Raw genomic sequence first — 20,023 nt, forward strand, 5'->3', positions numbered from 1 at the left:
ATCTGATTTATTTCACTTAAGATTATGGCTCCAGGTATATCCATTTATCTGAACAGGTCTCAAGTTTATCCTTCTTTAGGGCAGAGTAGTATTCTATCGTATATACATACAGCCTTTTCTTTATCCATTTATGTACTCTTGGGCATATGGGGTATTAGATTTAGGTATTAGAAATTGTGCTGTGATATGTATGGGCATACATGTGTCATTCTGGTATGATGGCTAAGGAGGACAGTGCCTAGAAGGGGAGTAGTGGAGTCAAATGGAACCTCTGGTTTTAGCTTTTTGAGGAATCTCCATACTTCTTTCCATAGTGGTTATACCAGTGGAGGCTCCCCATAACAGAGGAGAAGGCTTTTTCTTTTCCCCTACAGCCTCCTCAGCACTTGTTAGTGATTGATTTCTTCATGATAGCTATTCCTTGTGGAGAGACATGGAATCTCAGTGTTTTCATTTGCATTTCTTGAATGGGCAACATCTTTGAATATATTTTTTATGCACTTGAGGCTGCTTATGCTTCTTCCTCTGAGAATGGGCTGCTATTTTAAGATGTCCAGTTTTGGGTCTTTAAACTTAGGAGGTCTAATTATTTTGAGGTGTTTATATATTATATTAGTTCTCTATCTGGGGAGTAGCTGGCCACTGTTTTTTTCTCATTGTGTGGGCTGTCTCTTCACTCTGTTGGTTTCCTTTGCTGTGTAGAAACTTTTAAATCTGATTTGATCCTATTTGGTGATTTTTTTGGGTAATATTTCTGGTGCAACCAGAGTTTTCTTAGGTCTATAGTTTTTCGTTTTAAAATGACATTCTAAAGTCTAGTTTGTAAAGCAGCCCTGTGATGGCTTTCTGAGGACCCTCTGCTGCCTGAGCCTCACCGCCTCGTCCTGTGCAGGACCCTCCTGGGAAAGGAGACCAAGCCAGGGATAGGGCGCTGGCTCCCAGGAGCTCCAGGGCTCTACCTTCCATGTCTGCGCCCCTGCCAAGCCCCTTTCTCCTTCAGTTCCTGGAATCCTGGGTCCCAGAACATCAGCCCTGTCACATCTGCACGTGCCTAAGTGGGCGGAGGATCAACTGCACAACCCAGCCCTGCCCCACAGCCCAAGGTGAGCCCCAGGCCCATTTCCCGGGCGGCAGGTTGGGTTCCTTGCCCAGCCTGTGTATTCCCTTGTTGGAATCAGGGTGGAGTAGACACTTTCTGATCCAGCTCTGCCCCCCACCACCACCTTGCACCAGCCCCAGAGTCCCCCTCCCTGAGGGTGAATTTAAAGGTGTCACACTATGGAGACTCATTTTGTCCCGGTCCTGTGGCCTTGTTCTGCGTGGGACCACACTCAGGGTCCATGCTGGTTCTCAGCGAATGAGACTGTGCAAAAGCCTTCTCTGGACTGCACCGTTACTTCTTTCTCTCACCTTCGTGGCCGTGCTCCTCTTGCAGCTCCCACATGTGGCCCGTGTGAAGTGGCCCGGCTCCGCCGGAGTGGAAACCAGTGCTGTCCAGAGTATGAGTGTGGTAGGTGTCTGGAGCCTGCTGCTCCAGGGGCCATAGCGCAGACCAGTGCCTGACACAAGGGGTGGGCAAGGGCTGGTAAACTTAGAACACATTTCCACCAAATGGCATTATCTTCCTATAAAACTTCAGAGCGTTAGTAAGGTCTGAGGCTAGAGCTTGGTAGTGGAGCATTGCCTGGCTTGTGTGTGGCCCTGGGCTCCACCCCCACCGCCAATATGTAAGTAAATAAGTAAGTACATAAATAATAAAAAACTAGGGGTGGTTGCTGGATGCTTTATAGAAGAAAAATCTCAAGCAACTCATCTTCCTTTCGATGAATAATATTTTGAGAATTCTAGATGTGGAGGAGGCCATAGGTGGGCGCCTTGGCTTCAGAGGGTCATGTGGTAGGCCAGCCCGCTTCCCAGCTGGGGGCCTAGTGGTGCGGGGAGCACGTGCAGAGCAGTGGGATGGTGGGGAGCAGGACAGGAAGTCTCAGCATGCTCGTCCTCGTCCGGGCAAATGCACTCACTCACTGCTTAGATGAAAACACAAGGCCTAGGCTCGGAAATCTTCTGGTGATGCCAGTCTTCAAGGGAGAGTCAGCAGATCACGGGAAAGGCCAGGGACCTAGAGAAGAATTCAGTAATCTGAGAAATTTATTAATGCTGGTGGAATTGATCAGAAATCAACAGAATTCTTATAGGGGAGGGAGATCAGACTTGAGAACAACTTGATAAAGTGAGTCTTGGCATGTTAGCAGTAGAGAGAAGTAGAGGGGCCCTTTAACTCAAGGCCCCCTTTTCATAGACATTATCAAATTCATGTAAAGTGTTTTGTGAAACCCTTAGGTTAACCCAATAAGGTAGATTTCTTGCCTTACACAAGAAGGATGAGATCTAGCTTGGCTGAGATTTGGAAGTCCCAGCAGATAATAAGAATAATCAGCAGTGATATAGGACATCTATCTGTCTGTCTATCTATCTATCTATCTATCTATCTATCTATCTATCTATCTATCATCTGTCTATTCATCTTTCATCTATTCCATCCATCTGTCCATCCATCCATCCATCCATCCGTCCACCCATCCGTCCCTCCATCCGTCCGTCCATCCGTCCGCCCATCCATCCACCCATCCATCCATCCATCTGTCCATCCATCCATCTGTCCATCCATCCACCCACCCATCCGTCTGCCCATCCATCTGTCCATCCATCCATCCATCCATCCGTCCATCCATCCATCCATCCATCTGCCCATCCATCCATCCATCCATCCATCCATCCATCCATCCATCCATCCATCTGTCCATCCATCCATCCATCCATCCATCCATCCATCCATCCATCCGTCTGTCCATCTGTCTGTCCATCCTTCCATCCATCCAGTACTTCTATCCCTACTCTATCTTCTGTCTCTGTTGATCACCACCACCTGCTTGAAGCAGGACATGTCTGTGTGAATAGCATTCAGGGTCACCCTCAAGGGGGATGAAGAATGACCTCACTGAGCTCTGTGGCTCCTCTCTTTCCTGGCCCTCAGTGTGCGACCTGGTGAGCTGCGATCTTCCCCCAGTGCCTCCCTGTGAAGGAGGGCTGCAGCCTACGCTGACCAACCCTGGCGAGTGCAGACCCGTTTTCACCTGTGGTAAAGCCCCTATGGGTGCAGGGGTGGGCCTGTCCATGCTCTTCTGGCCTGGGGAAGCTGTCTTCTTTCTTGGGGATCTAGTTGAAGATCATTTCACTGCCCACTGCCCAGTCAGTTGAATCTGAGTTTGGGGTACATTTGGAACAAAAGGGTTAAAGTCACACCCAAATTAAACCCTCCCAGCTGCACAGAGCTGCAGGTGTTCCAGAGGTGGGCACTGCTGAAAGCAGCAGGAAGCACTTGGGTCGGGGAGCAGAACGCTCCAGACTGCACCTGTGTCAGCCAGTTTTCTGTCATTGTAACAAAATGCTTAACACCCGCATCCTAGGGGGAGAGGTTTTTTTCTCTCATGATTTCCATGAGTATAGTTCTTGGTTGAATGTCGTGGTGGAAGGGCATGGTAGAGAAAAGTTGCTTACTTCCTGTTAGTTAGAAGAAGAGCGAGGGACAGAGAGACAGAAGGAGACGGGTGAGGGGAGGATGAGAGGAAGAAGGGGACAGGAGTACACTCTCACAACTCCCACCCCCGGCGACCCTCCTCTGCTGACCAGGCCCCGTCTCCTCACAGCACGGTCAGTGGTGGGCTCCTGAGTAAATGAATCCATGATGAGTGTGGCTCCCTGTGACCTGATCAGAACCCCACCTATGAGCAGGAGCCTTTGGGGTACATTCTGGCTCCAACCATCACACTGGCTGTGTGAACTGCTGTGCTCCTTCTGCCACCAAAGAAGAGCTTGTACCCTTAGCTTGTCTCCATAGGTGGAGATGTGGGAGCTTATGTCTAAGCAGACCTAACAGAGTCTTTTTTCCTTCTGCAGGTTATATATTAACCACTAAATACTATACTTCTGAGCATAGGATTGGACAGCAGTAAGAAGGGGCAAGAAGCAGGGCTCTGTATTTAGCCATGGTGGTTTGGGGTCCGTCTACCTATATGTCCTTTTGATTTGGAATCTCACTTGTGCTCCTCAGAGCAGAGCTCCAAGGGCTGCAGGGGAACACTCTGCAATCAAAGGACATTGGAAATGATAGGTGAAGGACATAGGGATGGGGTTGGCTTTGATTTATAAAGTGACATTGTGAATTTGACAAGATTTCTGGCAGTCTTTTATTCTACATTGGAGGACCTAAGACTGTAAGGCCCTATGCTCGGTCCAGAGGTGGGGACAAGATCCCAGGAGCTGCCAGCCAGTTATAGCCCACATTTGCATAAGGTGTGCCCTGACCACAGGGCTTCACCACACTCCATCCATGTGAGTGACTGGATACACCCTGCCTGCCTCCCCCAGGTGTCCTGGGCAGGGAGACGGGCGGGCACCTCCTTCTCGCCCATGTCCTTACTTCCCCACACACTGACTGCTTTTATACTGCTTTTATAGTTGAATGTCCTGCCAGCCCTGAGTTGACAGGATGTGTGTCTGACTTGATGCCCTGGGTCTGGGGCTCCCTGGAGAGCCACCCGAGCTGGGTGCTGTACCCAGGGCGGCAGCCCCGAGGGCATCAGCCTGTACGGCCCTTCAGCCTGCAGGAGGGAGGAGTGCAGAAGGGCGCCCCCGCCCACATGTCCTCCGCACCGGACGCCGGCCCTGCGCAGGACCCAGTGCTGCGAGGAGTACGAGTGCGCCTGCAGCTGTGCCAACTCCACCGTGAGCTGCCCACCTGGCTTCCTGGCCTCCACGGTCACCAATGACTGTGGCTGCACCACCACAACCTGCCACCCTGACAAGGTAGGGCCCGCCCGGGGCTGGCAGGATGCCGGCCAGCTGCCTCCCTCCCTCCGAGGGTCTGCACTGCTCCTGCCTGCCTGCTGCCTGAGCTATGTGCTCATGGTCGGGGTGGTCAGCCAGCATCCCATCTGGCCCAAATGGAGCTACAGCTGACTCCAAGGGTTTATGGGGACTCTACTATGCAGTACTCAGGGCTGGGTACTCGGGTTGCAGTCACTGCATGCATCTATTTTTAGATTGGCTAAGGAAATAATATGATTGCTTGGATTATTTAGGGATCAGTTAGTAGTTCACTCTTTATTAATTGCTAATAATTCGTCTACCCATCCAATAATGTCTACTGAGCAACTACCTGTTCTAACAGAAAGGCACTGACTGGGGTAGGTGCTGCGGGAAAGATGTAAGATACAGTTGCTGTTCACTGTTTGCTTGGTGTCTATGACAGTGGCTGGTGAGCAGACTGGGATAAAGTGCAGATGACAGTCTTCTGGCAGGAGGCCGAGATGAGCTGTCATAAAAGACTGAGTTGGTGGGTTGGGGGAGGGGAGGTGCTGGGAATGCGGGGGAGACGTCGGTGGGTGGACCCGGGCGTGAGGCTGAATTCCAGCAGGGTGACCTGAGCACAGCTGTAGCTGCTGGACTGAGGTGGGTGGCAGAGTAGCCAATGGTGCTCCTCCGTGGAGCCCCCTGCAGGGCCAGGGACTCATTTGCGGTGGGCGCTGTTCCATCCGGGTGCTCTTCCAGCACACAGCTTGTGGAGTAGTGGGGTCGGATCAGGAGGCAGCATCGCTGCTCCTTCGCGCATCTCTGTTCTCTTGCTCATCTTCTAGCCTGCTCCCTTTTGGCCCTTTTTAAATATTCAGTTTTTTCAATGTTATTTTAATGTAGAGCAACCTCACTCCCATGTTTTGTGTCTTTGATTATCGGAGAGGCTGGGTCACTTGTCCTTGAGAATAGCACTGGCAGTTTCCTTGTTGTATTGCTTCCGGTGTCCCAGTCCTGGTCCTTTGCAGGCCTCAAGGGAACACGTATGCGTGGCCCTGAGGGCTGGATGGGGTGGCTTCCAGGCTGAGGACGTGGCTGTGTCTGAGAACAGGAGTGCAGCCTCTGTGCAGCATGGGAGTGGTTGAATGTACGGAGGCAGAGACAGACTGGGCTGAGGCCAGTGTGTTGTGTCCAGGGCCGTGACCTGTGGCAGACTCACAAGAGGCCACCTGCAGCCTGGCCTGGGGGGCAAGGAAGGGAAAAGGACCAAGTCACTTCATAGGCAGCCTTCCATGTAGGCAGAGGCCACACGCTCAGCACCAGCGGCCAAGCAGAGTGAACTCACGGAAGCCTTGCGTCCACAGGTGTGTGTCCACCATGGTGCTGTCTACGCCGTGGGCCAGTTCTGGGAGGAAGGCTGCGATGTGTGCACTTGCACGGACACGGAGGATGCGGTGATGGGCCTGCGCGTAGCCCAGTGCTCGAAGAAGCCCTGTGAAGACAACTGTAGGCTGGTGAGTGGGATGGGGGGAGGGGGCTTAGGTGGGAGCCCCTGGACTTGGAAGTGGGTGGATGGGGTCTCAGGAAGGGTCAAAAAGCTCCTTTAGTGATGCCTGGTTCAACACCCTCCAGGGGGAGGCAGGAAAGGGCAAGATCAGGCTGGGTAAAACAAAGAGGGGTGAGAAAAGGATTGCTTGTTGCACCCTGAGATTCAGGCCTGGGCTGGTGCGTATGCCTGTTGAGGGCGGCAGGCCAGCAGGCTGGCAGCACTGCTCTCAGCAGATACAGAAAGGGGTGAATGAGGAAAGGATTTGAGCTTTTTCTGTCTTACTCCCTCTTGGGACACCACCTTCATCAAACTATAAGCCTCTCTTTCTCTCAATTTTCTATGACTGGCTCAGTTTCTTTCTTTTTATTTATTTATTTATTTATTTATTTATTTGGGGGTTCAGTTTCAACGCATGATAATGTTTCCATGCAGATTGGTCATTTTCAGAGTGTTTAAAATTTGAGGCCCAGAAAACATAATCAGTGTCCCCCAAATTCTGTTTGTAGTGGTTTGTCCTAGAGGTGCCCAATTCTCACACCCTGAGGACAGCTCAGTTTCTAGAAAACATCAACAGTCTTCAGGGAAAATTTCAGATCAGGTTTGGCTGCTGGCTTAATGTTGAAGTTCTTACTATATTTCTGTCACCATCGTGGTGAAAGACAAGTCGCCAGGCAGGCCAGGATGCTCACCTTGTGGCCGCTTTTGTGAATGTTGGCAGCGAAGGCCATGGTTGTGATGCTGCTTTGGAGGTGTCTGGGGTGATGGCAGGAGCGGGCGGTGGGATGGCAGAGCCTTCAGTCTGTCTGCTCTCCCACGTGCATCGTGGGTGCTGTGAGAGAGCGGAGTTGGCAGGCCCCCTGGGAGGAGAGGGACCCATGGGTGCCTTGTGGGGAGACTGCTTCATCTTCCACAGGCCACAGGAAGTCATGGCAGTAACTTGCTATCAAATAAAGAGGAGTCATGGAAATAAAATTACATACAGGGCACTTTGTATCAGGAGGAAATTTTTAAAAAAAATATTTTAGGAATATAGTTTTTGCTGCAACTACAAGAAAGAGTGGTGAAATACTAGTCAAGAGGGAAAAAAATCCATCAAACTGTTGATTACTACCAGTTGAGGTAGTTTTCATTTTTTATACCTAGTGGCTAGATATTTAAATATCTTTTTAAACAATGGCTGAAGGTAATTTATAAGGATAAGAAACAGTTTCCTTCAAAAGAAATGAGATATTATTCCAGATGGATAAATGTCAGGCATCATAAGTCGAAAAGCTCAGTGTAAGAACATTAGGTGATTTAACCTCTATTTTCACAAGATTACACAGTGTTTACAATATGCAATTGTCCAAGCTGTACAGTTTTTGCAGACTGGCTTTACTTACATTTCTGCTATTTTTTTCCCCCCAAATAGAAATATATCAAGTCTATTTACAAACCAGGGTGCTGCTTCATAAACAGCATGATTAGACATAAAGTGAAGCTTTAGTGCAATGGAAAGCTCAGGCCCTATTTTTTTTTTTTTGCCGTGCCAGGGATTGAACTCAGGAACTTACGCTTGCCAGGCCAGTGCTTATTCTACTGAGCTATCTCCCCGGCCAAGGTCATGTTTTCAATGTCTGTCAGTATCCCACTCTGCACACCCATAGTTTAAAGGATACAAGATTGAAACAATCAATGTTCCTATGTATTTAAAATTCTTACTCATCATAATGTAATGATAATAAAAATTTGTCCACATCCATTCCCGCTGGAACCAGTAGCTTTTTTTTCTTATTCACTGGACCTGGCATGTCTGACTTCTGGTTTGCCCCAAAGACAAGATGACCATGAAAGTAAACATTGTAAACTGATTCAGCTCACTCAGGCAGCCATAATAGCACAATGCTACATAAAAATGGCAAGAATGATAGCATAAGTATGTCTTCATTTTCTTCTTTTTCATGGGTATCGATGAATATACAAGTCTTTTACCTGGAAGGAGGAAATTTTGATTGCAAAGAACAGAACTCTTTTAGGCTAGATAAAATAAAAAGGGGATTTAAGGAGAAGACAGAGGAATCTCCCTGACAGGAAGTGAAAGAAATATGGGTGGGCAGAGGGCTCTACCCCATTTCTCTCCATTTGCCTCCTCTCCTCTATGCTCTGCCGCCCTTGGTTCAGGCTGGCTTCTGCTGAGAACACGTTACGCTTTCTTACCAGCTTCATTTATACACAGCTGTACAGAACCTGCCTCCTGCTAGATATTAGTCCTGTTTAATTGGGAAACCAGTGAAAACAGATGGAGAAGAAGCGAGGAGAAGGACCCGAGATACGCATTCTGATGCGATGTCCAAGCACACACATGAGCTGGAGAGTGTGGAGGAGTTAGGGAAAAGGAAGAGAGAGAAAGCACGTGATGAGCCCTGGCTGTGCGGCAGAAACTTGGGCTGCCAGGGGTGGAGAGGAATCCTGGGAAGCAAGAAATCCGGCGGCATGGCACGGAGCATCTGAGCGTGAGAAGTTGATGCAGTCTTTGTGACCAAGGTGCCTGCTCTTCATACTGACACTGTGTTGAGGTACCCAGAAGATGGGCTCCTCAACAGCCAGCTCGCCCAGCAACTTTAGGGAGGCTCACAGAAGTGACACCAGATCTGGAGAGGCATCGATTGCCTCTCCAGGCTTCCTGAGATCTTTGTGTCTTCCACGCCATTGTGTGTCCTGCCTTAGTGTGCACCAGGGGCTATGCAGGTTGTGTCATCCTAATTTGTTGGTTCTTCCATGGTGCCTGGCACCTCACTGGTGCACAGTGAGTGCCTAGAATCTCAGTAGATAGAAGTTTGGGGATAGCTCACTGCACACTGCTGTGACGTGGGTAGAGCTGTCAATAGGTCCCACAGAGACTCTGTGAACTTACTCCAAGTCTTCAGAGGCACTGTGCCTCTCCAGAGGAGAGGCTGTGTTGCGTGACTCTCCTGATGTGGCTCTCCTTGGGCGTGTGCCTGGGGAGTCCTGCAGGCTCGGCAGGCACACCACCCTAAGTAGCCATGCTTACCCTTAGCTTCTAAGGCCATTGCTCTGAGTTGAAGCCTTGGCTTGGGTTCTCTGCCCTTGGCTCCTGGGACAACCACCCTGTCATTGTCTTTTGTCACTGTTGATTCTTCGTACATAGTTTTTTTGGTGGGGAGTTTCAATCCAGGTTTCTAATGCTTTGATTAGATTGGAGGACCTACAAGTGGCAAGATGGGCTGACAAGCTCCAGGCAGGGAGGTTCCCTGCTGGACTCTATTCTTCACTTGTCTTGGGTTTCCTTTGTAAAGAATGCTGACCCCTACTGGGCTAGGCAGATGTCAAACAACTTGCAGGGGAAGCTTGCTTCTGCAGAGCATGTGAGACCTCTGAGAAAATACAGTTAAAGGGAGGAAAAGTTGATTTAGGCTCACAGGCTCAGAGGTTTCTGTCATGCTCAGTTGGTCCTGCTGCTTTTGGTTCTCAGATGGGACAGGGAGCATGTGATGGAGCCAAACAGTTCCTTCATGGTAGCTGGGAAGCAGAGAGGCAGGCGGCTGGAGTCCCCACGCTGCCTCTAAGGGTGCAGCCCCACCAATTGGCTTCGTTTTGCTTCTTAAACCTTCGCCACCTCTAGATGGAGCCAAGCCAGGGGCCAGGCCTTCCATGTAGGGACCTTGGGTATATTTAAGGTCCCAGCTATAGCCAGGATAAGAGGCTGGGCTCAGGGTATTTACCTGGTCATGGCTTGGGCCTGTTGAGAGTGATGAGAACCCAGGCATTGTAGTCAGCGAGGAGCCCTGCGTTTGACCTCAGCTGCTGCTAACTGTGAGCCCCGGATGTCTTCAGTACTCTTATAGACTGGATCTTGGTCTCAGCAGAACCTGCCAGGGGCAGGCTTGGTCTCTTTTGGTGGCGGACACACAGCTGGGTGTCTCAGTGGAGCTGCTTCTGAGACACTTCTTGACATGGTTCTGAGGCCAGAGCACAGCAAAGGTGAACCTGACCAGCCCAGCTGTCTCGGCCGTCCCCAGGGCTCAGTGCACCCGGAGAACACATGAGAACACCCATGTTCTAGCTGCTCCTGCCTCACTCTGTTTTCTTTTTTTCCAGGGCTTTACCTATGTTCTCCATGAGGGCGAGTGCTGTGGAAGGTGTCTGCAGTCCGCCTGTGAGCTGCACGCTGGGTCACCTCGGGGTGACGTAGGGTCTTTCTGGAAGAGTGTAGGTCTGGGCCTGGGGGAGGGTGGGGAGAGGGACAGTGTGTGCCAGCCTGTTCTGATCCGTACCCCAGTGTTCACCTTGCATTCATTTTACTCTATTGTCTTGCTTCCTCACAGGGAGTTTAATTAGGATGTTGGTATTAGTCAGGTTCCAGCTGGGATTACTCAACCCCTTAGGAACTAGTTAAGGCTGCCTTGGACTTCCCATCTGGTAGGTTTTGTGAGAAGCCCAGCACCCTCTCTGAGAGGCAAGCAAACTCCCAAGGGATCTGCAGTCTCCAGTCAGGAATGTAAGGTCACACATCCCCTGTGTGCGTGGCTTGTGGGTGGCCCTCACCGGCCTGCATTGCTGTGCACCTGGCACCCCTGCTGTGTACCATATCAGCTGGAGCCCAGGCCCTAGGACTGATTTCCATCAATGGTTTAGGTGGGTGGAGAAATGCATGACCTAGAGAAGCAAACAGTTCTGTTCCTGAGGTCCTTCAGGAGCCTGGGCTGGTCCAGCTGTGGCTCAGGCCATGAGCTCCTTCTTCTGAGGCAACATCTCAGCTGCCGCTACTCTGCCTCCTCTCTTGACTCTTGATGCTTACACAGCCATTTTCCTAAGCAGAGAGGAAGGCAGAGGTTTATAGGCAGCCTGGCTTCTGCCCGGGGCCCTTGCCTTTCTCCTTGGTGGAGGTGACTGACCAACTCCGGAGCTTTTCATGTTTCCATCTCCCCTAGTGGAATCCAAGTTACCTGTTTATTTCCTTTCCTTGTGCTCTGTTTTAGTTGTTCTCCTTCCCATCCACCTTGAACTATGCAGATTGCATTCCCCTGAGCCCAAACCAAAGGTCAGACCAATGCCTGTCCTGTCCTGGGAAGAGCGAGTGTTGGTCCGTGTGGGCTCAGTACCCTTCCCTGCCTGTCTCCCAGCACCCTCCGGGCTCATGCCACCTTGCCCACATAGGTGTTTGCAGAACACCAGGCCACTTGAGCTTTTCTCCTCCACTGCACATCTTCATCTTACCTGCAGAGCTTGGGTGTCAGTGGAGAACACATCAGGGACTAGCAGGGCGATGTGGGAGCTCTTAGCAGCAGATCCCCTGGTCAGGGCTTAGCCAGTGGGCTGTGTGCGGCAGGAAGGCTTGTTCCTAGCCAGTTGGAGTGGGAGGGAAAAAGGATGGCCACAGGGGTCTTGGTGTCTTCTGCTGCTCATCTGGAATGAGCAGAAAGTAAGCGGGAAGCGAGGCAGATAGGTCAGGGGCCAAGAAGGTCCATGTGAGCAGCTGCTGATGGGTCTGGACACCACCCACATGCACAGCCTTATCCTCCAGGTCCATGATCCTGGGCCTTTTCAGTTCTCGGCCATGCGGCCAGCCTTTGAGGACAGGATACTCACTGCAAGCCCAGATACTACAGTGACAGACTGGAGGGCATCAGGGCTCTAGGAGCAGCACCCAGCTCTGGCTACCTCCACCTCCCCATAGTGGGCAGTAGCCCTGGGAGGAAAGGCTGAGCCTATTTTGCCTCCCCGCTCTGCCAGCCCACACTGCTGCTTCAGACTCTGAGCTCAGCCTCGGGTCCTGCTGGGGGTGGCAGAGCATGTGCCCTGGCTCCCCCAAGGTGTACACCCAGGTGGCACGTTGGTGTAGGAGAGGGAGCCCTGCCTCTGAGCCAGGGTCTTGCACAGGTTGCCTCTGACCTCTCCTTGCTGTGGAGCTCACTGAGATGAGCCTGGTCATTCTCTGTGAGTGCGACTGGGCGCTGATCTGGGGTTCACCCCAGGGCCCATACAGCTCCCCGAGAACAGTGTTCCTCCTTAAGCTCTGGCTCCAGTTCTGTCTGGCACTTCCGACCCTAGCGCTTTGCAGGTCGGTTCCCATTGGGCCTCCCTGGAGGACCCCTGCCTCATCAATGAGTGTGTCCGAGTGAAGGAGGAGGTCTTTGTGCAACAGAGGAATGTCTCCTGCCCCCCGCTGGATGTGCCCACCTGTGCCCCTGGCTTCCAGCCGAGATGCAGGACCGTGGAGTGTTGCCCCAGCTGTCACTGTGGTGAGACTTGCTGGGCTGGGCTGGGCCCAGACCTACCTCCAAGCTTCTCTTTCCTCTCCTGGCTCCTGAATTCTTTGTCTTTTTAGCAACTCAAGGAAAATGGGCAGGATTAAAACCTTTCCATCTGTTCCTAATGCATGTGTGAGCAAATAGACAGAGAAAAATCTAACAGTTCCCAAAGGCACTGTGGCCCAGTTCCGCGTTGATGATTTGATCGTCCGGCCACTGTCTGGTAGCCTGCTTGACCGGGATTCCGCCCCAAGGGTCTCTGGCTCTGGGACCACCTTTTCAGCCACACTGTGATGCTCCATGGGGGAGGCCATTCCATCCACCACTTCCCACCCTGCTGGTGGACGGAGAGCCAGCCAGCAAGAGCAACAGAAACTAGCTCTCTGCTCTGAATGCTTTGTGAGAGTTTCTTTTGGGACTGAAAGTTCTAAGAGCAGAATTTCATTCTTTCAGAAACCCATTTATATTCCTTAAATATAAATTCAAGTAAACAAGCACCATCCCTTGGAGAATGGATTGGCTCTCTTGGTCACCAGAGTCAGGCGGGCCTGATTTCCTCTCTGGAGGACTCACAGCACCCAGGGAGTGGGGTGTGCAATAGAAGGAAGGGCTCAGTGAGACTAAGGAAAGATTTCTCGGGGCAGCCTCATGCTCAGTTGGGGGAGCTGAGTCTGCACCCCTGTCTGCTTCTGTTTCCCCAGAGCCCATGGAGGCCTGTGTGGTCAATGGCACCTTCATTGGGGTGAGCTGCTATTTCTGCTTGGAGGAAGTGATGGGGTGGGGGTGGGGGGAGGGAAGAGGGAGGGGTGTGGGGAGGGCTGGGAGCCCAGAGGCTCTGATTCCAGCCTGAGAGGAAGTGGGGAGGCTCCTCCTGGTGCACTTTCTACTCTGGGCATGGCATTCCCCACCCCAGGGCCGGTTCTGGCTGGCTGTGACATGAAAGCCTGTGCGCCTGCTGTGCCCACTCTCGGGTTGGGCAGGCAGGGAGAAGCACAGACCCAGGAGGAGCACCGTAGTGATCCCCGGTGCCCCCACGGGTGGGTGGGAAAGGCTCAGGGTGCAGAAGGTCCCTGCCTAGGGGTGGCAGGAGCCTGACAGGGGCTCTGCTTGCAGCCTGGGAAGAGTGTGATGGTCGACGTGTGCACCACGTGCCGCTGTGCGGTGCGGGCTGGTGCTGTCTCTGGATTTGAGCTGGAGTGCAGGAAGACCACCTGCCAGACCTGTCCTCTGGTAAGGGACATGGGGGGACCCAAGCAGGGCTATTTGCATGCATTTTGCCTTATTTTCTAATTATTAAAACTAGTGGACAGTTGGTCAAGCAATGGCCATGACTCATCCACATGGCTGACACTGACAAAGGATCTACCATCTGAGGTACAGGATCTCAGGATAAATCCTGAGGGGAGTTCACTGACCTTATCACACCCAAAAGCTACAACTCTTGTTGCACAGGTCTTGCTTTACCTTGGTCTTAACCATCCAGCAGAAAAGTATAAAAAAGAAATATAAGAAGTAAAGCCATGCTGTTAGGTTGAGCTGTGGGGGACTCAGGTCAACAATTTCTGACATTGCCAGGCAAGCGGAAGACCCAATACTATTATGGGCTACTGGACTTTTAGAATATTTTGCTGAGTTTACACACTTATAATATTCAAATAACGTAACTTAACAAAAAAAGGGGATACAGATGAATGTCCATTTCGTATCTGTGTATTCAAAGTGGTTAGGATAGATATATAGTTGCATTCTCTTAATGAATAGAGGGATTTGTTCTAATGGTGTTTGTAAATAGGATATCATGTCCACATCTTGTACAGCAATTAACCACTAGAAGAATATATGCAGTATATTATTTGTTGAAACTGTACTTGTGATTTGATTGGAAACTGTCTCATTGCCATTTGTTTCTCAATAAAATTATGGAAAAAAAACCTAGTTGACAATTGTCACCAAGAAACTATTAGTTGGCTATCAAAATCTCATCTCTGGGAAATGATTACAATTTTTTTTTTTGAGATAGAGTCTCATTCTGCAGTTTAGGCTGGGCTTGAACTCGCTATGTAGCACAGACTGGTCTCAAACTCCTGCCTCTGCCTCCTGAGTGCTGGGATAACAAGCGTGCACCACCATGCCCGGCAATAATTACAATTTAGTCTTATAAATTTTAAACATATTCTTCCTGTGTTTCCTTAATCACAGTACTTGTTACGTATTATGATGCTATGTTTATAGTATTCTGCCTTTTGAGCATATTTAAAGAACCATCACTATCATTCTGTTTTTAACATTAAACATTACAATATTTATTTACTTATTGTGTTTTAGAAATTTTATTGGTGCATGTTAGATATCTGTAAGGATCACATGCGTCCTAGGGAGTTTATACCTCTACGTGATATGTCTTGCTGCTTGTTCTTTTCCTGTTCCTCTCCTCTCCAACTCCTCTTCCCCTCCTTTATGAAAGCTTTGTTTCCATTTTATCCTTCTACTTCCTGTCACCTTTATCCTTTCCTTCTTGCCCGTCACTATCATTCTTTGAATACACAGACACTTAATTCAGTGTTTGTCGGATACTTGTGATACACAAGCGTTGCTTTTGAATGGCTGTCTCTCCGCGTGGACCCCCGCCTTTGACTGCTGGACTAAGTGGCTTAAGGTGTTACCTGTTTTCTCTTCTGAGTCACGAGGACTTTGTTCATTCAAATCCTCCCCCAGATGAATCCCATCACTTCTAGCTTGGTGGATGAAAATTTGGGTTGTACTTCTTTTAATAGTGTGTTTTGGTTTTATTCTTTAATTTTAAAATAATTTATTAACATATAAAATTGCACATATTCATGGGATATCATGTAATCTCACCACATTTATTTATTTATTTATTTATTTATTTATTTATTTATTTACTTCAAGAGTCTTGCTATGTACCCCAGGCTGGCCCCAAACTCATAGAAATACTCCTGCCTCAGCTTCCCAAATGCTGGGATTGTAGGCATGCACCAGTGTGAGCAGCCCAGAGGAGACTTACAAGCTCAGTGGCTGCAGAGAGAAGGGCCATCAGGAGGGGCTAAAGACAGAGCCAGGAGCACGGTAGGGGCTCGATGGTCCTGCGAGTGCTGCCTATCCTTTTAAGGACCTGTCTTTCCTCCCTCTTGAGGACCCTTAGCTTAGCCTTCTGCCTGCGAATCTCTCAGGCCTGGCTGAACCTTACCTAAGTTGGTCTGGTTCTAGCTCCTCACCCTAACTGGCCTCACTGTGCCCTTTTGCTATGAAAGGCCTCAGTGAGGCCTCTGGGGAGCCACAGTGAGTGGTGTCCAGATCGGTCTGCCTGCGCGGAGTCCCCTGGTGGAGGGGGAGCAGTAGGGGAACACTTTCAGAAAGCGTGAGAAGACAGACGTCCTCTGTGTGCTGCGCAGGAGGAGGAGGCGGCCCTGAGCTGACCTCGACCGCTGAGCTTTATGTGGAGTAGTGGGCCTTCTAGGAAGGTGAACGGTGGCCGAGGGCAGACAGCGAAGCTCAGAAAAGGGAAGCAGGGAGCACTGAGGCTGAGGCAGGCTTTAAAATTTTAGTCATTGTGGAGTGATATCTTGAAGTATTTTAAATTTGCATTTTTCTGTTGACTAAAGATGTAAAACATTTGTACTTATTACCCATTTCTTTTGTGAATTTTTAAAAACAATATATTTAGTACAGGGTCTACAGGTTCACTAAAGAGATTGGACTTCTGTTTTCAGCCTCCTAAGCTCTGGGATTTCAGATGTGTGCCACTATGCCCAATCTTAATCACTGTGCAGGGCAGTCCAGCATGCCGGGGGTGGAACCCTGGCCACTGTGCTCTGCCCAAGCAGGTGCTTTAATCCAATGAGCTATCTGGCTGGCGCTCCTTTGTGAAACTTTGGTGTAAGCTTTTTTGCCATTTTAAAGTTGGGTTGTTTCCCATCTTATTGCAGAGTTGTATGAAGTTTTTAAAAAATATTTTCTAGATGCCAGCTATTTTATTTTATTTTATTTTATTTTATTTTATTTTATTTTATTTTATTTTATTTTATTATTTTATTTTTTGCAGAACTGGGGATTGAACTCAGGCACTTGCACTTGCCAGGGAAGTGCTTATTCCACTGAGCCATCTCCCTGGCCCTATGCCAGGTCTTTATATGCTGTATTGTACAGTGTTTTCTCTCAGTGACTAGCTCTACCTTTTTTTTTTTTTTTTTTCCAGAACCAGGGACTGAACTCAGGCCCTTGCACTTGCCAGGAAAGTGCTTATTCCACTGAGCCATCTCCCCGGCTAACTAGCTCTACTTTTATCTTTCTTTTATTTTTAATTTTTTAATAAAGAAATCTTTATTAAAAAAACCAAAACAAGATGATTTACTTGAAGGTGAAGGAAAGTGGAAAGAGACAGCTACTCTGGATGAGTAGGCTGTATTAGAAAGGGAAATACTCCCTAATCATAGCTTCTGAAGATCAGAAGTTTAAATTCTGATACACTCCGGTTTATCAGTGTTTCCTTTTTATGGTTAGTACACTTTCTATGGTTGTATCTGGCTCAAGAAATCTTTATCTATTCCAAGGATGTGAAGATATTCTCTGCTTGATTTCCCCCAGAAACTTTATAGTCTTAGTTTTCAGGTGTATGTCTACAATCCATGGGAAATTAGTTTTTGTACATGCTGAAAAGTAGGAACTAAGGTGCATCCTCCATCCTATATAAATATCCAGTAGTCCCTGCACCACGAGTTGAAAGTTTAGCTTCTCCCCTGCTGCATTGTATTGGCAGCTTTGTCAAGAATGAACTGTGCACAGCAGGGCTCTATTGCTAAACCCTCTTTTCTGATCCTTTAACTCATTTGTATTTTCTATGATCATATCACTGTCTTGATTACTACAGACTGACAGTAAGTTCTGAAATTAGATAATGTAAGTCTTTCAATTTTGTTGCTTTTTGAGCTGGGTTGGATATTTCATGTCATTTCCATTTCTATGTGAACTTAGAATCAGCTTATACAATTTTTGAAGAAAAAATTTATGTTTGTGGTACAGGATCTTGCCACGCAGCTTGGGCTCATAGTGATCCTCCTGTCTCAGCCTCCCCAGTGCTGGGATTGTAGGTGTGCACCACCATGCCTGGGTTTTGGTGGCCAGCACAGCAAGCCCAAGGTGGGGCTGGAATGGCATGTGGTACTGGGGATCAAGCCCAGGTCCGTACCCTTGCCAGGCAGGCGCTTAGACCACTGACCTGTCTTGCCCCAGTTTATACATTTTTATAAAATTAAAAAAGTAGGTTATTTTCTGAAAGTTCTGGAAGCTAGGAAGTCCAAAATTAAGCTTTCAGTGGCTGTGGTGGCTGGCTTTGTTCTCAGGTGGCGTTCTCTTGTGATGACCTGATGTGCGAGAGGGAAGATGGGCAAGGGCTTTGGGCTGGTCCACGTGACCTCTGCTATAAGAGAGTCCATTCATTCATGAGAACAGAGTCCTAAATACTTAAAATTTTCCCAAGGGCCCACCTCTTAACCTCTTAATACTGTTATCCTGGGCTTCCAAAATAGGAATTTTGTAGGGACACAAATATACAATCATAGCTGCCCTCTTTAGTTTTTTAATGCAATAATATAATGATGTCTGTCTGTCTGTCTCTGTGTCTCTGTCTGTCTGTCTCTCTTTCTGTAGGCAGATAGGCAGATTCCTAAGGATTCATTATATAAATTGTTATGACACCTTCAAATAAAAAGAATTTTTACTGCTTCTTTTGCAGTCCTTAACTTACTTATTTTTCACATTGGCTAATAGCTCTGGTACAGTCCTGAATACGAGCATTAAGAGTGTTTGGTTTCTGACTTTAGAAGAAATTAATTCACTAACTATAATATAGTCACGCCTTTTATCAGATGGAAGAAGTTCCCTTTATTCTGTGTTTAAGTTTTTATCATGAATGATGTTTTCAATTTTGTCAGTTTCACTTTACACGTTGATAATTATATGTTTGCCCCTTAATTATGTTGACACACGGAATTTCATTGATTGGTTTCAAATTGTGAACCAGTCATCCATTCTCTCAATGTATCCTACTTGATGATGATATTCTTTTCTACATCAACTACTAGTTCTGTTGCTAATATTTTGTTAGATTTTTTTTAATGTCTATGATCAAAGGACAGTAGTTACTAATTTTCTCCTTTTATACAGCTTTCATTATATTTTTACATTAGAATTATGCTGAATCCAATAAAACATGGTGGGTGTTTTTTCATTTTCTGAGAAAGTATGATACTGGTATTGTAGTGTCCAAAAACTCTTGATACACTGCACTAATAAAACCTTCCAGGGGCCAGCGAGATAGATCAGAGGACTAATGCACCTACTTAGGCAAGCTTAGGCAAGCACGGGGACCGTGGTTCAATCCTTGGCACCACATGCTGCACCAGCCTCACTCCCAGTGTGGGCTGAGCCAGTCAGAGTCCAGGTTAGTGGTGCATGCCTATAATCCCAGCGCTGCGGAGGCTGACAGCAGGAGGATCACTACGAGTCTGAGCTACATAGTGAGACTGTAACAACATTGAGAACAAAACAAAACAAAAACCCTTCCAGTCCTAGCCCTTTGTCAAATGGGAACATTTTTTATACAAAATTAAACTTTTTAAATGGAAAAGAACTTCTGTGGTTTTCTGTCTTTTTTCTTAAGTTTTGGTAAATTAGTCTTTCATGGCATTTGTCTATATCATCTAGATTATAAACTTTATTGATGTAAAATTGGTCATAACATTTCCTCATTATACCTTCAACTTTTGTGTAATTTGCTGGTAAGCCTTTTCTGTTATTGCTAGTATTGATGATTTGTGCTTTTTATTTTCTAAGGTAGTCTGATCAGAGATTTAAAATGTTTATCAATCTTTCCATAGACTCATATCTAACCTCTTTTAATATTTTTTTTTTATCATTATGGGTTTCAACTACTATTTTAAAATGTTTCTTGTTTTCTAGTGACTTTGCTCTTCTTGTGATAGTTTCTTTCATAGAAGTTTAGGGTTTTCCAGTCTAGACATTTAAAACACGAATTTCCCTATAACAACTGCTTTTGATATACTCCTCAGGTTTTGCTATTTTTTTGATTATCTCTTATTTAAAATATTTTATGTTTTCACTTGTGACTTATTTTTAAATGCAAAGTGTTTAACTTCTATTTTGTCTTTTGAGACTGGGTCTCAATACACAGTTCAGGCTGGCCTTGAGTTCACTTTGTAGCCCAGGCTGGCCTCAAATTCATATTGATCCTCCTGCCTCAGTCTCCCTAAAGCTGGATTTAAAGGCATGCACCATGATGCCCAAGTTTTATTTAACTTTCAAATACAGTATTTGAGGTGGATTTTCTGAATAT

The 20,023-nt window shown here is 47.8% G+C and overlaps 1 protein-coding gene across 1 annotated transcript in view; it reads left to right on the forward strand.

Annotated features, from left to right (window-relative positions):
• The window catches only part of Vwf (von Willebrand factor), a 143,387-nt gene that overhangs the window by 115,718 nt on the left and 7,646 nt on the right, over positions 1–20,023 (forward strand). The window contains exons 40-48 of the mRNA XM_004643560.2: positions 1,001–1,103; positions 1,436–1,510; positions 3,035–3,139; positions 4,661–4,866; positions 6,216–6,365; positions 10,499–10,609; positions 12,462–12,642; positions 13,353–13,393; positions 13,765–13,881. Of these exons, the coding sequence (XP_004643617.2) occupies positions 1,001–1,103; positions 1,436–1,510; positions 3,035–3,139; positions 4,661–4,866; positions 6,216–6,365; positions 10,499–10,609; positions 12,462–12,642; positions 13,353–13,393; positions 13,765–13,881 (1,089 nt within the window). The remainder of the gene's footprint in view (positions 1–1,000; positions 1,104–1,435; positions 1,511–3,034; positions 3,140–4,660; positions 4,867–6,215; positions 6,366–10,498; positions 10,610–12,461; positions 12,643–13,352; positions 13,394–13,764; positions 13,882–20,023) is intronic.

This window comes from Octodon degus, unplaced genomic scaffold (genome assembly GCF_000260255.1).
Source record: "Octodon degus isolate 3935 unplaced genomic scaffold, OctDeg1.0 scaffold00178, whole genome shotgun sequence".
In the NCBI taxonomy this organism is placed as follows: domain Eukaryota; kingdom Metazoa; phylum Chordata; class Mammalia; order Rodentia; family Octodontidae; genus Octodon; species Octodon degus.